We start from the raw sequence: 14,216 nt of genomic DNA on the forward strand, positions 1-14,216 counted from the left end.
AACCAAAACAGGTGTCGGTGCATCACTGCACGCGGATCCTGGGAAAGATGGTAACTTCCTACGAAGCAATTCCATTCGGCAGGTTCCATGCAAGAACCTTTCAGTGGGACCTGTTGGATAAGTGGTCCGGATCGCATCTTCAGATGCATCGGCTGATAACCCTGTCTCCGAGGACCAGGGTGTCTCTGCTGTGGTGGCTGCAAAGTGCTCATCTTCAAGAGGGCCGCAGATTCGGCATACAGGACTGGGTCCTGGTGACCACGGATGCCAGCCTTCGGGGCTGGGGGGCAGTCACACAGGGAAGAAACTTCCAAGGACTATGGTCAAGTCAGGAGACTTCCCTACACATAAATATTCTGGAACTGAGGGCCATTTACAATGCCCTAAGTCAGGCAAAACCCCTGCTTCAACACCAGCCGGTACTGATCCAGTCAGACAACATCACGGCAGTCGCCCATGTAAACCGACAGGGCGGCACAAGAAGCAGGACGGCGATGGCAGAAGCCACAAGGATTCTCCGATGGGCGGAAAATCACGTGTTAGCACTGTCCGCAGTGTTCATTCCGGGAGTGGACAACTGGGAAGCAGACTTCCTCAGCAGACACGACCTCCACCCGGGAGAGTGGGGACTTCATCCGGAAGTCTTCCAACTGATTGTAAACCGTTGGGAAAGGCCACAGGTGGACATGATGGCGTCCCGCCTAAACAAAAAGCTAGAAAGATATTGCGCCAGGTCGAGAGACCCTCAGGCGATAGCTGTGGACGCTCTAGTGACACTGTGGGTGTACCGGTCGGTTTATGTGTTCCCTCCTCTTCCTCTCATACCAAAGGTACTGAGGATAATAAGGAGAAGAGGAGTAAGAACTATACTCATTGTTCCAGATTGGCCAAGAAGAGCTTGGTACCCGGAACTTCAAGAAATGATCTCAGAGGGCCCATGGCCTCTGCCGCTCAGACAGGACCTGCTGCAGCAGGGGCCCTGTCTGTTCCAAGACTTACCGCGGCTGCGTTTGACGGCATGGCGGTTGAACACCGGATCCTGAAGGAAAAGGTCATTCCGGAGGAAGTCATTCCTACGCTGATTAAAGCTAGGAAAGAAGTTACCGCAAACCATTATCACCGCATTTGGCGAAAATATGTTGCGTGGTGTGAGGCCAGGAAGGCCCCAACGGAGGAATTTCAGCTGGGCCGTTTTCTGCACTTCCTACAGTCAGGGGTGACTATGGGCCTAAAATTGGGTTCCATTAAGGTCCAGATTTAGGCTCTATCGATTTTCTTCCAGAGAGAACTGGCTTCACTACCTGAAGTTCAGACTTTTGTTAAGGGAGTGCTGCATATTCAGCCCCCTTTTGTGCCTCCAGTGGCACCTTGGGATCTCAACGTGGTGTTGGATTTCCTAAAGTCACATTGGTTTGATCCACTAAAAACCGTGGAATTGAAATATCTCACGTGGAAAGTGGTCATGTTGTTGGCCTTGGCTTCGGCCAGGCGTGTATCAGAATTGGCGGCTTTGTCATGTAAAAGCCCTTATCTGATTTTCCATATGGATAGGGCAGAATTGAGGACTCGTCCCCAGTTTCTCCCTAAAGTGGTATCAGCTTTTCATCTGAACCAACCTATCGTGGTGCCTGCGGCTACTAAAGACTTGGAGGCTTCCAAGTTGTTGGACGTAGTCAGGGCCCTGAAAATCTATGTTTCCAGGACAGCTGGAGTCAGAAAGACTGACTCGCTATTTATCCTGTATGCGCCCAACAAGTTGGGTGCACCTGCTTCAAAGCAGACTATTGCTCGCTGGATCTGTAGTACGATTCAACTTGCACATTCTGCGGCTGGACTGCCGCATCCTAAATCAGTGAAAGCCCATTCCACAAGGAAGGTGGGCTCTTCTTGGGCGTCTGCCCGAGGGGTCTCGGCTTTACAACTTTGCCGAGCAGCTACTTGGTCGGGGTCAAACACATTTGCTAAATTCTACAAGTTTGATACCCTGGCTGAGGAGGACCTAGAGTTTGCCCATTCGGTGCTGCAGAGTCATCCGCACTCTCCCGCCCGTTTGGGAGCTTTGGTATAATCCCCATGGTTCTTTCGGAGTCCCAGCATCCACTTAGGACGTCAGAGAAAATAAGATTTTACTCACCGGTAAATCTATTTCTCGTAGTCCGTAGTGGATGCTGGGCGCCCATCCCAAGTGCGGATTGTCTGCAATACTTGTATATAGTTATTGCCTAACTAAAGGGTTATTGTTGAGCCATCTGTTGAGAGGCTCAGTTGTTGTCATACTGTTAACTGGGTATTGTATCACGAGTTATACGGTGTGATTGGTGTGGCTGGTATGAGTCTTACCCGGGATTCAAAATCCTTCCTTATTGTGTCAGCTCTTCCGGGCACAGTATCCTAACTGAAGTCTGGAGGAGGGTCATAGTGGGAGGAGCCAGTGCACACCAGTTAGACCTAAAGCTTTCTTTATAGTTGTGCCCAGTCTCCTGCGGAGCCGCTATTCCCCATGGTCCTTACGGAGTCCCAGCATCCACTACGGATTACGAGAAATAGATTTACCGGTGAGTAAAATCTTATTTTATCAACCAGCCAGACCCGGACACCATTCTACAAGGTGAGAGCATGTTGTCCCTGTTTTTAAGGTGTAATGGTTCCAGGGTCTGGGTCGTACCCGGGTGTCTGCATACTGCGGCCAGCCTGAGTTAGCTTCAGCTTCCTATTAACTGGGAGTTTAGTAAATAGCACCCACGTCGTGAGCCAAACGTAGGGATATTTCCTGTACCGTAATATAAAAAATGTGCGCAGTTCACAGCATAAAGCTATAAAGTAACCTCACGATTTTGGAATCTGTCTCATAGGGGTTCTTACATCATTTACTAAGCCTTGCAGAGAGAAAAAGTGGAGAGAGATAAAGTACCAGCCAGTCATGTTACAGGCTGTGTTTGAAAAAACTTCAGGAACTGATTGGCTGATACTTTATCTCTCCCCACTTTATCACTCTCCGAGGCCTAGTACACCTATTTACTAAGCCTTGGAGAGAGATAATGTACCAGCCAGCTCTTGTCATGTCACAGGCTGTGTTAGAAAAAGGATAGGTGCTGATTATCTGGTACTTTATCTCTCTCTCCACATTATCTCTCTCAAGGCTTAGTAAATAGACCCCTCGATTCGCTGAAATGGGCGAAAGTTCAGCCACGACACGGGGAACTTCGGGTGCGAAAAGCATTGGGAAGTGACAGAGTGTAACGCAGGGTGCTCCGTGCAGCAGATCCACCCGGCACAGGGCCCGGGGCAGGCAGGGTTAAGAGGGGAGGGGGCCTGGCTGCTCTTGCGCTGCCGGGAGGGGGGAGGAAGAGGAGGAGAAGCCCCTGCTGGCTGGGGAAGGAGAAGTTTAGGGCAGCAGCGGAGGAAGCAGGGAGGGGGGAGAGAGCCGGGACACCGCGGCGGAGATGGCCTTCAGGAGGAGGAAAAGTTACCCCATCTTCAGCCAGGAGTTTGTCATCCACAACCATGCGGACATCGGCTTCTTCTTCGTGCTCTGCGTCCTCATCGGGCTGATGTTTGAGGTAGGAGGGTGTGTGCCCCCCGGGCTGCGTTCCCGGGGCAGGGAGAGGGGCTGCAGGGGGGTGAGCTGTGCGGTATGTGCCCGGAATCTGCAGGGGTAGCTGCTCAGTCACCCTACTGGGGGGTGATTAATATTCACAGGAGCAGTGCTGATGTGTCCATCTCTCTGCTGTTCCGCTTCCTGCCCTGACCCGGGGACTGGCTGCCCAGGATTCACTTACCCCTTCTGCCTGAGACAAGGACTGACTGCCCCAACTATGTATATACCCCCTTCTGCCTGACTGCCCCCAACTATGTGTATACCCCCTTCTGCCTGAGCCTAGGACTGACTGCCCCATCTATGTATATACCCCCTTCTGCCTGAGCTTAGGACTTACTACCCCATCTATGTATATACCCCCTTCTGCCTGAGCCTAGGACTGACTGCCCCATCTATGTATATACCCCCTTCTGCCTGAGCTTAGGACTGACTGCCCCAACTATGTATTTACCCCCTTCTGCCTGAGCCTAGGACTTACTACCCCATCTATGTATATACCCCCTTCTGCCTGAGCCTAGGACTTACTGCCCCATCTATGTATATACCCCCTTCTGCCTGAGCTTAGGACTGACTGCCCCAACTATGTATTTACCCCCTTCTGCCTGAGCCTAGGACTTACTACCCCATCTATGTATATACCCCCTTCTGCCTGACCCCAGGACTGACTGCCTCAACTATGTATATACCCCCTTCTGCCTGAGCCCTAGGACTGACTGCCTCAACTATGTATATACCCCCTTCTGCCTGACTGCCCCCAACTATGTATATACCCCCTTCTGCCTGACCCCAGGACTGACTGCCCCATCTATGTATATACCCCCTTCTGCCTGACCCCAGGACTGACTGCCCCATCTATGTATATACCCCCTTCTGCCTGACCCCAGGACTGACTGCCCCATGTATGTATATACCCCCTTCTGCCTGAGCTTAGGACTGATTGCCCCAACTATGTATATACCCCCTTCTGCCTGAGATTAGGACTGATTGCCCCAACTATGTATATACCCCCTTCTGCCTGAGCCTAGGACTGACTGCCCCATCTATGTATATACTAGTGATGAGCGGATTCGGTTTTACTCGGTTTTACTCGGTTCTCAAAACGGCATCTTATTGGCTCACGGATGTCACGTGTTTTGGATAGCCAATAAGATGCCGTTTTGAGAACCGAGTAAAACCGAGTAAAACCGAACCTCGCTCATCACTAGTATATACCCCCTTCTGCCTGACCCCAGGACTGACTGCCTCAACTATGTATATACCCCCTTCTGCCTGACTGCCCCCAACTATGTATATACCCCCTTCTGCCTGACCCCAGGACTGACTGCCCCATCTATGTATATACCCCCTTCTGCCTGAGCCTAGGACTGACTGCCCCATCTATGTATATACCCCCTTCTGCCTGAGCTTAGGACTGATTGCCCCAACTATGTATATACCCCCTTCTGCCTGAGCCTAGGACTGACTGCCCCATCTATGTATATACCCCCTTCTGCCTGAGCTTAGGACTGACTGCCCCAACTATGTATTTACCCCCTTCTGCCTGAGCCTAGGACTTACCACCCCATCTATGTATATACCCCCTTCTGCCTGACCCCAGGACTGACTGCCTCAACTATGTATATACCCCCTTCTGCCTGAGCCCTAGGACTGACTGCCTCAACTATGGTATATACCCCCTTCTGCCTGAGCCCTAGGACTGACTGCCCCAACTATGTATATACCCCCTTCTGCCCGAGCCTAGGACTGACTGCCCCATCTATGTATATACCCCCTTCTGCCTGACCCCATGACTGACTGCCTCAACTATGTATATACCCCCTTCTGCCTGAGTCTAGGACTGACTGCCCCAACTATGTATTTACCCCCTTCTGCCTGAGTCTAGGACTGACTGCCCCATCTATGTATATACCCCCTACTGCCTGGGACTTACTACCCCATCTGTGTATTTAACCCCTTCGGCCTGAGCCTAGGACTTAATACCCCATCTATGTATTTACCCCATCTTCCTGAGCCTAGGATTGACTGCCCCATGATTGCATTTACCTGTACTGCCTGAGCCTAGGACTGACTGCCCCAGAATCACATTTACCCCCTCCTGCCTGACCCTAGGACTGACTGCCCCAGAATCACATTTAGCCCTCCTGCCTGACCCTAGGACTGACTGCCCCAGAATCACATTTAGCCCTCCTGCCTGACCCTAGGACTGACTGCCCCAGAATCACATTTACCCCTCCTGCCTGACCCTAGGACTGACTGCCCCAGAATCACATTTACCCCTCCTGCCTGACCCTAGGACTGACTGCCCCAGAATCACATTTACCCCTCCTGCCTGACCCTAGGACTGACTGCCCCAGAATCACATTTACCCCTCCTGCCTGACCCTAGGACTGACTGCCCCAGAATCACATTTACCCCTCCTGCCTGATCCCAGGACTGACTGCCCCAGAATCACATTTACCCCTCCTGCCTGACCCTAGGACTGACTGCCCCAGAATCACATTTACCCCTCCTGCCTGATCCCAGGACTGACTGCCCCAGAATCACATTTACCCCTCCTGCCTGACCCTAGGACTGACTGCCCCAGAATCACATTTAGCCCTCCTGCCTGACCCTAGGACTGACTGCCCCAGAATCACATTTACCCCTCCTGCCTGATCCCAGGACTGACTGCCCCAGAATCACATTTACCCCTCCTGCCTGACCCTAGGACTGACTGCCCCAGAATCACATTTACCCCTCCTGCCTGACCCTAGGACTGACTGCCCCAGAATCACATTTACCCCTCCTGCCTGATCCCAGGACTGACTGCCCCAGAATCACATTTACCCCTCCTGCCTGACCCTAGGACTGACTGCCCCAGAATCACATTTACCCCTCCTGCCTGATCCCAGGACTGACTGCCCCAGAATCACATTTACCCCTCCTGCCTGACCCAGAATCACATTTACCCCTCCTGCCTGACCCTAGGACTGACTGCCCCAGAATCACATTTACCCCTCCTGCCTGATCCCAGGACTGCCTGCCCCAGAATCACATTTACCCCTCCTGCCTGACCCCAGGAATGACTGCCCCACGATCACACATCTCCCCCATTCTGTGGGTATGGTGATAAGTTACTATGGGCTATAGTATTGCTGAGATCCAAGAAAGGAAGAAGAAAAACCCCATCTGCTTTCATTAGTAGATGACCTGTCCCTCCCTCGCCCCGGCCAGTAAGACTCGGCTCGGTGTCCCTCTGCCGGTGGCGGTTACTCCTGGTGCAGCGTAGTTCCAGTATGATGTCTGCTGCTGGCTGTACTGTCCCTATGCAACCCCAGGCCAGAGACTGCGGCCTATACACAGCCACATCCGTCACTGCAGGCACAGCAAGGTGGGGATAGTCACCCAGTGTCTCTCTGTCTCCTCTGAGACTACAAGTACCAGCATCTTGTAGTCCCACAGCAGATGGGAATAACATTTAGCTACTTACCTCAGAGGTATGTGGTTCTTCCACAGATTTCTTGTTGGCTTGTGCAGATCACCATTATATAGTGGAGAGTGTGTTGTATAGGTCACTGTCCGGCGCCTCCATACCTCGCCAGACCTAATGCAGGACGGTAGCGTTTGGGACTGATTGGCCTGGTAATAGACACGGGAACGGGTTGTGTGTGATTGCTGGGGTTGGGTGCTATGACTCTGGGTTCTCTACAGCAACTGCTAGCTCGCTAAGTGATGACGGTGGGAATATGACAGATAGACGGTGGGATCCAGGGCAGACTAATGCACTGTACTGAATTTACTGTCAGGTGGTTTATACCATAAGGTGCATGCAGCAGAGGTCCAGGAGCCGCCATACAGCAGACGTCATTAGCAAAGCAATCCTTCAGTGCGTTGGGCCCACACATGGTAATATGGCGTCAGAAATAGATGTTTGTAGGCCTGAGTCTCAAGATCAGAACTTTGTTTAAAAGTAGGGTTTCCACTACATGCAGACTGCACGGCCATTGTCCATTATTTCATGAGGTGATCAATGGCTGTGCCTATTACCGTCCACCTCCTAATCGGCCCCTAAGCTCACATTCTGCGTTATTAACTCACCAGCTGCAAGTGGGCTGTAGCCATGTGTGTAGATATATATCAGCTGCGGGGTGTGCGGTACACATGGGCCCTTGAGTCAGATAGGGCCCGCACCGCTCACTCTGTAACCATTGGCAATACTTCCAAAGAACCTTACAACACCAGGCGCTAATTAAAATATATATATTTGCATACTGTTTATAGAAGTTTAATCATAAGCTGCAATAAGCACTCAAAACATGCTTGTGGACACGTACAAACTCCACACATATACATGGATGTGGAGCAAGGTAATTTTTCTGACCAGAGTGTGCGCTAATTTCATCAACCCCAGTCTGATATGTACCAAAAAACCACCAGAAGAGTTTTGCAATAAACTTGCTTTTTTATTTAAAGACTGTGGTTAATGAAATTAGCGCACACTCTTGTCAGGAAAAAATACTTACTTTTCCACCATAGCTGCACAAATCACCAGGATTATGGTGCTGGCGCTTTCAAAGTGCATGCCCTGGTGGTAGGTGCGGATTTACAGGCTGAGTGCGGCCTCCTGTGTGCGTGCGCGGTGGAAGCGCCTGAGTACGGCCTCCTGTGTGCGGGGGAAGCGCCTGGGTGCGGCCTCCTGTGTGCGTGCCCGGGGGAAGCGCCTGGTGCGGCCTCCTGTGTGCGTGCGCGGGGGAAGCGCCTGGTGCGGCCTCCTGTGTGTGCGCGTGGGGCAAGCGCCTGGGTGTGGACAACTTGTCTCTGACCCAGGCCCGTCTGTGAAGGTCATATAGACTCTTATTAAAATGTTCTTTTTCTTTTAATTTTATAGCCAGTTGCCCCCTTTAATGTATCAGATGCAAATATATTTTCCTATACTTTGACTGGATAAGGATAAACAGAATAATTATGGAGGGATAAAATGTAATTGCCTATGTACGAAGGTGCCACAAATGCTTCTAACTCACCTGGGCTCCAATGTATAGGTCGGCAGGTGCAAAAGGTCGACACATGGATTTTGATTTTGTTTTTTTAAAGTTTTTGCTTGTTTTACTATCCACATGGGCTGCGATTGGGAATAGTGACTTATGGGCCCTACACACTGCGCGACCCGCCGCCGAGCTGCCTGACCGCCGATACGGCAGACGGGTGACCCGGCGGCTGAAGTTTCTTCACTCCCCCCGTCACCCAGCTCCACGGCAGTGCGTGCAAATATGGCCGAGATCGTACATATTGGCCTGCATGCACAAGCAACGGGGCACCAACGATGAACGAGCGCGGGGCCGCGCATCGTTGCTGCCTCCACACTGAATGATCGTTCATATCTTTCACTAATATCGCCCAGTGTGTAGGGCCCATTACAATTTGACGGAAGATGAGAACCGCTTGGTCCATCTAGTCTATCCGTGTACACGCGCACGCACTTACGCACTAGGGTTCATTTTTGTTGGGAGCCAATTAACCTACCAGTATATTTTTGGAATGTGTGAGTAAACCGTAGTACCCGGAGGAAACCCACGCAAGCACGGGGAGAATATACAAACTCCACACCGGGCCATGTTGGGAATCCCACCCACAACCTCAGTGCTGTGAGGCAGTAATACTAACTATCCGTACGTGCTTGAAGCGTGGTGAGCGAGGGGATCCAGAGAGGGTACACGTTTCTACTAACTGGGGTCACATATGGTTAAACATACAAAATGACAGCAAAATAAAATTGTGTTGACTTAATGCATGTCGACTACCGTAGATCATCTATTCCTCACTCAGCTGAACCCCACGCTGTCACCCCCTCCTACACCATTCTCGTAATAATGTATGTAATTTGTATATTAACAGATGATTCGGTTTCATGCCATGTCTGGGACCCCCCCCCTGCCCAGGCAGCTTTAACCCTTCTCTCCCCGGGCTAGCGCAGTATTTCTCGGATTTAGATACCTAAAAATAAATCCACTTAGCCAATGATTGCCAAAGCAAGCTTCATACTAATATAGACTATTTTGTATGTGGGTTTTATCTAGCCTATATATAACGAGAGCTGTAGAGAGAGATGTATTGTGTCAGAACCTGTGTTTTTAGAGTTACACAATTCGCACTGTCCTCCATTACCACATGCCTAGATCATTCACGGTGGTACGCAGAATGAGGACAGTGTACCTCCTTTCTGTGGTTTTAGATGAGGCTGAGGAGGGCATAGATAGAAGTACACAGCATGGAGTATAGTCGCCTTGGTGACTATTGGAGTCGGTAAATCTAGTGTTTCAATACTACTTAAAAGCTACAGTGAATCTGTGTCACTGAAACGGGAAATGCGGATAGAAACGTAGAACACCCCAAACCCAGCAAACTATTGATTAGAAAGCGTCCAGATAAAATAAAATTAAACAGCTCTTTGTAACTAACTCCGTGAACGTAACAATGGGGCATATAGTGGTCCTGCTGCAGTAAAGGATTCTGGGTAATGACACGGTACACTGCTCATTGGAAAATGCCTTTTTCACCAGCAGCGCATGTGTAACTTCATTTTCTCCCGAAGCAGTGATTATCTGGAGGTCAGCGCTGGTAAACAAACAGAGCTGCCCTGTGGCCCAGTGTATGTCATGTAACGGTCACTCGGATGCCGTGTCTATTTACATGTTTAAAAAAAAACAAAAAACACATCGGCTACTGTTTTTGTCTTTCATTTTTTTTTCTTCTTCTTTTGCAGTTCTGTATTATTGTAGTGCTGGTCATCCATGACTCTACCATCGATGGTGGTTGATTTTTGAAACCATTTGTTGGAAACCATCGATGACTGGGTGCTGCACATGCACAGCTCCACGACATTGGCCAGGCACCACCGATACAGCATTGGTAGCCTGGTAGCGGTGGCAGAAACACGACCGCCATCCATAGACCACCTATGGTTGCTAAACCGTCAGTGGCGATCCCCGTATGACGCCGCACATCAGGGCTGCTTCTGGGGGCTAGGTTACAGCAGCTTTAACCGTTACTGTTTATTGAACACGTTTTTGGTAAAGGGGATGGTAATCTGCAGAAATGCGCTGTATGTCCCCTAAGCCTGACTGGGTTTCGTGGCTCTATTAAATGTAAATGAATAGATCAAATACTTTTACACCACCGCTGACATCTCTGTAGGGTGAGGTAACAAAATCCTGAGCCGGTTAAAGTCTAGTCCGCTGCAATCAGCTTGTCCTGGTCGCGGCCCTAGTTGACCCCTAAAATCCCGGACGTGTGTTCTTCCAGTGTCGTCTGCATTGTGCTTCTATTGCCTTAAGCTTGGAGAAATTTGGTATTTCCATCTTCTGGTAACCTACGGCTGAAGGTTTGTATGTCTGGATGCTGCTTACGTCATTGTGACTGTGCAAAAACCTCATTAGACTTTCCTCTGTGCACCGCGTGACTTGTAATGCTCCTTTGGCGATATGTCTAATACTATTCCCGTTTTCACGATCCCGCCGTACGATACACGGTGCCTCATTGTTTCCGGTTAGTCGGACAAGTACTGCGTCACCTGTTGCTGTGTAATCCTGTTATCCTCGGTTCGTTGACACTTTTTGGATAGTTTTGCAATTCCCATATTGCAACAGAGGCCATTATCGGCGGGTGCAGCCTGTTACCGCTAGCTGATGGGCTCATGCCTCTGTGGGATGTTTGTATGATCTGTGTTCTGCGGAAACGATAAATTGGGGGGGATGGAAGGACGCGGTCTGATGCGAGGAGTTGTAGGATTCCAGAACTGACATACACGAGGGATGCAAGTGCTGCAGATGTGTGGGTCACCGGGTGTAAACTGCAACGTCACGTTTGCAGAGGCAGACCTTCTGCGTAAGGAGGGGATATCCGTCAGTGCATTACTTTTTGCTTCGTGTCATGTATTTTTATCAGATGATATTTGCGATCGCCGTCGCGGCATCAAATACAGGACTGTGCTGAGCTTTGCGTAATAAGCTGTATCATGCGGTATATGATTTGTCATGTTCAGATTGTATTCTGATGGCAAAGTCTTGCTTAGGCCTCTTCTAGTATTGTACAGCCTGGTCTGCACTCTCTTTCCTTTAGTGCAATACAAGGTGGGCTTATTTCCTTCATCAGACCCTTATGGCACATGACCCGGGAGACATTGGTATCCATGGGGCCAAATGAATTATAGAAACTGCGTTCCAGTACCAAATAAGTGCTGTTTGGGTACAAGGAGGGGACGGTAATAGCCAGGTCTTGCATTCATGGCTGCCACTGTTGGTAAATGTAATAAGGTTCTCCTGACCCCATGGCAAAGAAGTAAAAAAAATAATTCAGTTTGGGAGAATTCACCGACCGTTTCACTCTGCAAAATCACTCGTATTATTCACTGCATCGGTGGCTCCGGGTTCTCATAGTCCTGAATCCTTTTTGGAATTTGTTAGTAAACTCCTGTTTTATATAGCGCTCTTTCTCCAAGAGGACTCGAGGCGCTTTTTTCGGAGTGCATTTTATTTTAGTGTATGTGGCGGGTGATGCGGCCTTGTAGCCTCTGTAGACTGAAATCCTTGGAGGTTGAAATGACTTAAGCATAGTGTCCATATGCAGTTGCACGGTGGTTAGTGTTGCTTCTTCAAGTCATTGGCGCCATAGGGCAGATTCCCACCAAGGGACCTATCTCTGGCATTTGTATGTTCAAAAACATACGTCTAATGTAATTGGCTTTCTGAGTATATTTGTGTGACAGGGAAATATAGGTTGTCAGCTGCACTGGATCAGATACTGTTGTGGATGAATGGATATGTTCTATAAAGTGTTGTCTAATACGTAGTATCTATCTATCTATCTCCTAAATACTTCTGGTTCCGAGCATTTTGGATATGGGTTACTCAACCTGTATTGTGCTTTTGCACATTGATAGTACATAACCCCAACCCTTAAGGTTCCCGGTGTCCTAGTTTTTCCAGGACAGTCTCCACGGCCCTCCTTTTTTTTTTTTTTTTTTTTTTATTGTGTATTTCTTCTTCTCTCCTATTAAATGTCGCTGTTTACTCATCTTCGGCTTATCCTGCGCTGGCTCAGAAAGCAAGACTCCCTCCCTGCCGCCACCATGTACATACAGTAGGTGGGTGACGCCGGGGGGGCTCCAGGTACTAAAAGCCCCCGACTCTCCCACTCAGGAGTCCTTCCTAGATGCTTTAATTCAATTTTATTACTGATCCACAACCTTTCATGTCCTCGTCTTTTCTCTTTTTTTTTTTTTTTTATATTAAATATTATTTAATTGTGTCTCCACGACGACTGATGCCCTTAAAGCGCCATCCAGTAAGTGGCAGCGACAAACGAGGCTTTCTCATCGTGCTCATTTCATTAAACGTGTACGCGGTGGCTGAGGAGGGGGGGCTGATTCCCTTCTCTCCCTGCAGGAAGTAGAAGGCAAACTCCATGCTGTGCCAAAATATGCCTGGAATGTGCCTTTCCTGAGAGGGCTTATTTAACCAGAGCTCTGTCCAGGGCCTGCTTCTCACTGACTGCACTGTTCAGGACAGCTCTCCCCTTGTACACCTGGCTCTGGAGGAAACCTGCCTCACTACTGACCCACATATCTGTAGATGGTAGGCTGCACATTTTATTTAAAAAAAAAAAAAAAAAATTGGTCCCCCTTCCTCAAACCCCCCCCCCCCCTCTCCTTTTTGCTGAGTGCCACGTTTCCGAAACTGAATGCAGACAGAGGAGAGAGGGTTACAGGCAAAAAAAAAAAAAGAAAAAACACGTTAAATATCACCCGGCCTCCAGCTTTCTATGAATGTAGAAGTGAAACCAATATTTCCTTCGTAGTAGCTGCTGATTAAAGTAACAGTAAGACATGAAACGCTGAGCATGCGCTGGTTTATTTCATCACGCGCGTGAGAATCCCGAAACTTTCGATGAAACTTTTTTTTTTTTTTCTCTTTCAAAAAAACTCTACATATGTGTTATGTATGTGTGACACATGCTGAAAACTTTTTGGGATCTTTTTTCTTTTGGCTGCATAGTGATTTTCCTTGGTTTTTGGAACTTTTTGTGTACTAATGTGTAAAATGTTCTTTGCTAGGAGTACGCAACCTGCGTCCCTCCAGCTGCTGGGGAACTATACATGCCAGCATACCCTGCCGCAGTAGTAGGGCAAGCTGGGATGTGTAGTTCCACTGAAGCCTCGGGGCCACAAGTTACCTACCCCTGTTCTACCCCTTGCCTGTACCCCATGTTCTTTGTTCTGCAGCTGGCGGAACCCCACAAGTACGTCCCTAGATGCCTAATGTGTATTTTTCTGACTCTGGGGGAGATATATCAGACTGCAGAGAGAGATAAAGTACCAATCGGCTTCTGTTGTTTTTTCAAACACAACCTGTAAAATGGCAGTTAGGAGCGGATTGGCTGGTACTTTATCTCTCTCCAAGCTTTGATCTCCCCCTATAAGTGGTTGTTTCCTTTTTTTTTTTTTTAAATAATATTCCTTAAATGCCTTTACAGCATTGCACAACCGGGATTTCCCCACAGTGTAACCATACCGCCTGGTTGGCTTGAGCACACCGCTGACACTCCTTTTGAGCATCTTATTGTAGGTTTGGATAGAATTTAG

At 49.1% G+C, this 14,216-nt stretch overlaps 1 protein-coding gene across 1 annotated transcript in view; it reads left to right on the forward strand.

Moving 5' to 3' along the window:
* The first annotated feature begins 3,330 nt into the window (after positions 1 to 3,330).
* TRAM2 (translocation associated membrane protein 2) overlaps positions 3,331 to 14,216 on the forward strand; it is a 52,625-nt gene continuing 41,739 nt past the window's right edge. Inside the window, exon 1 of the mRNA XM_063915111.1 lies at positions 3,331 to 3,560. Within this exon, the coding sequence (XP_063771181.1) occupies positions 3,444 to 3,560 (117 nt within the window). The 5' untranslated portion in view covers positions 3,331 to 3,443. The remainder of the gene's footprint in view (positions 3,561 to 14,216) is intronic.

Source organism: Pseudophryne corroboree, chromosome 4 (genome assembly GCF_028390025.1).
Source record: "Pseudophryne corroboree isolate aPseCor3 chromosome 4, aPseCor3.hap2, whole genome shotgun sequence".
Taxonomy (NCBI): domain Eukaryota; kingdom Metazoa; phylum Chordata; class Amphibia; order Anura; family Myobatrachidae; genus Pseudophryne; species Pseudophryne corroboree.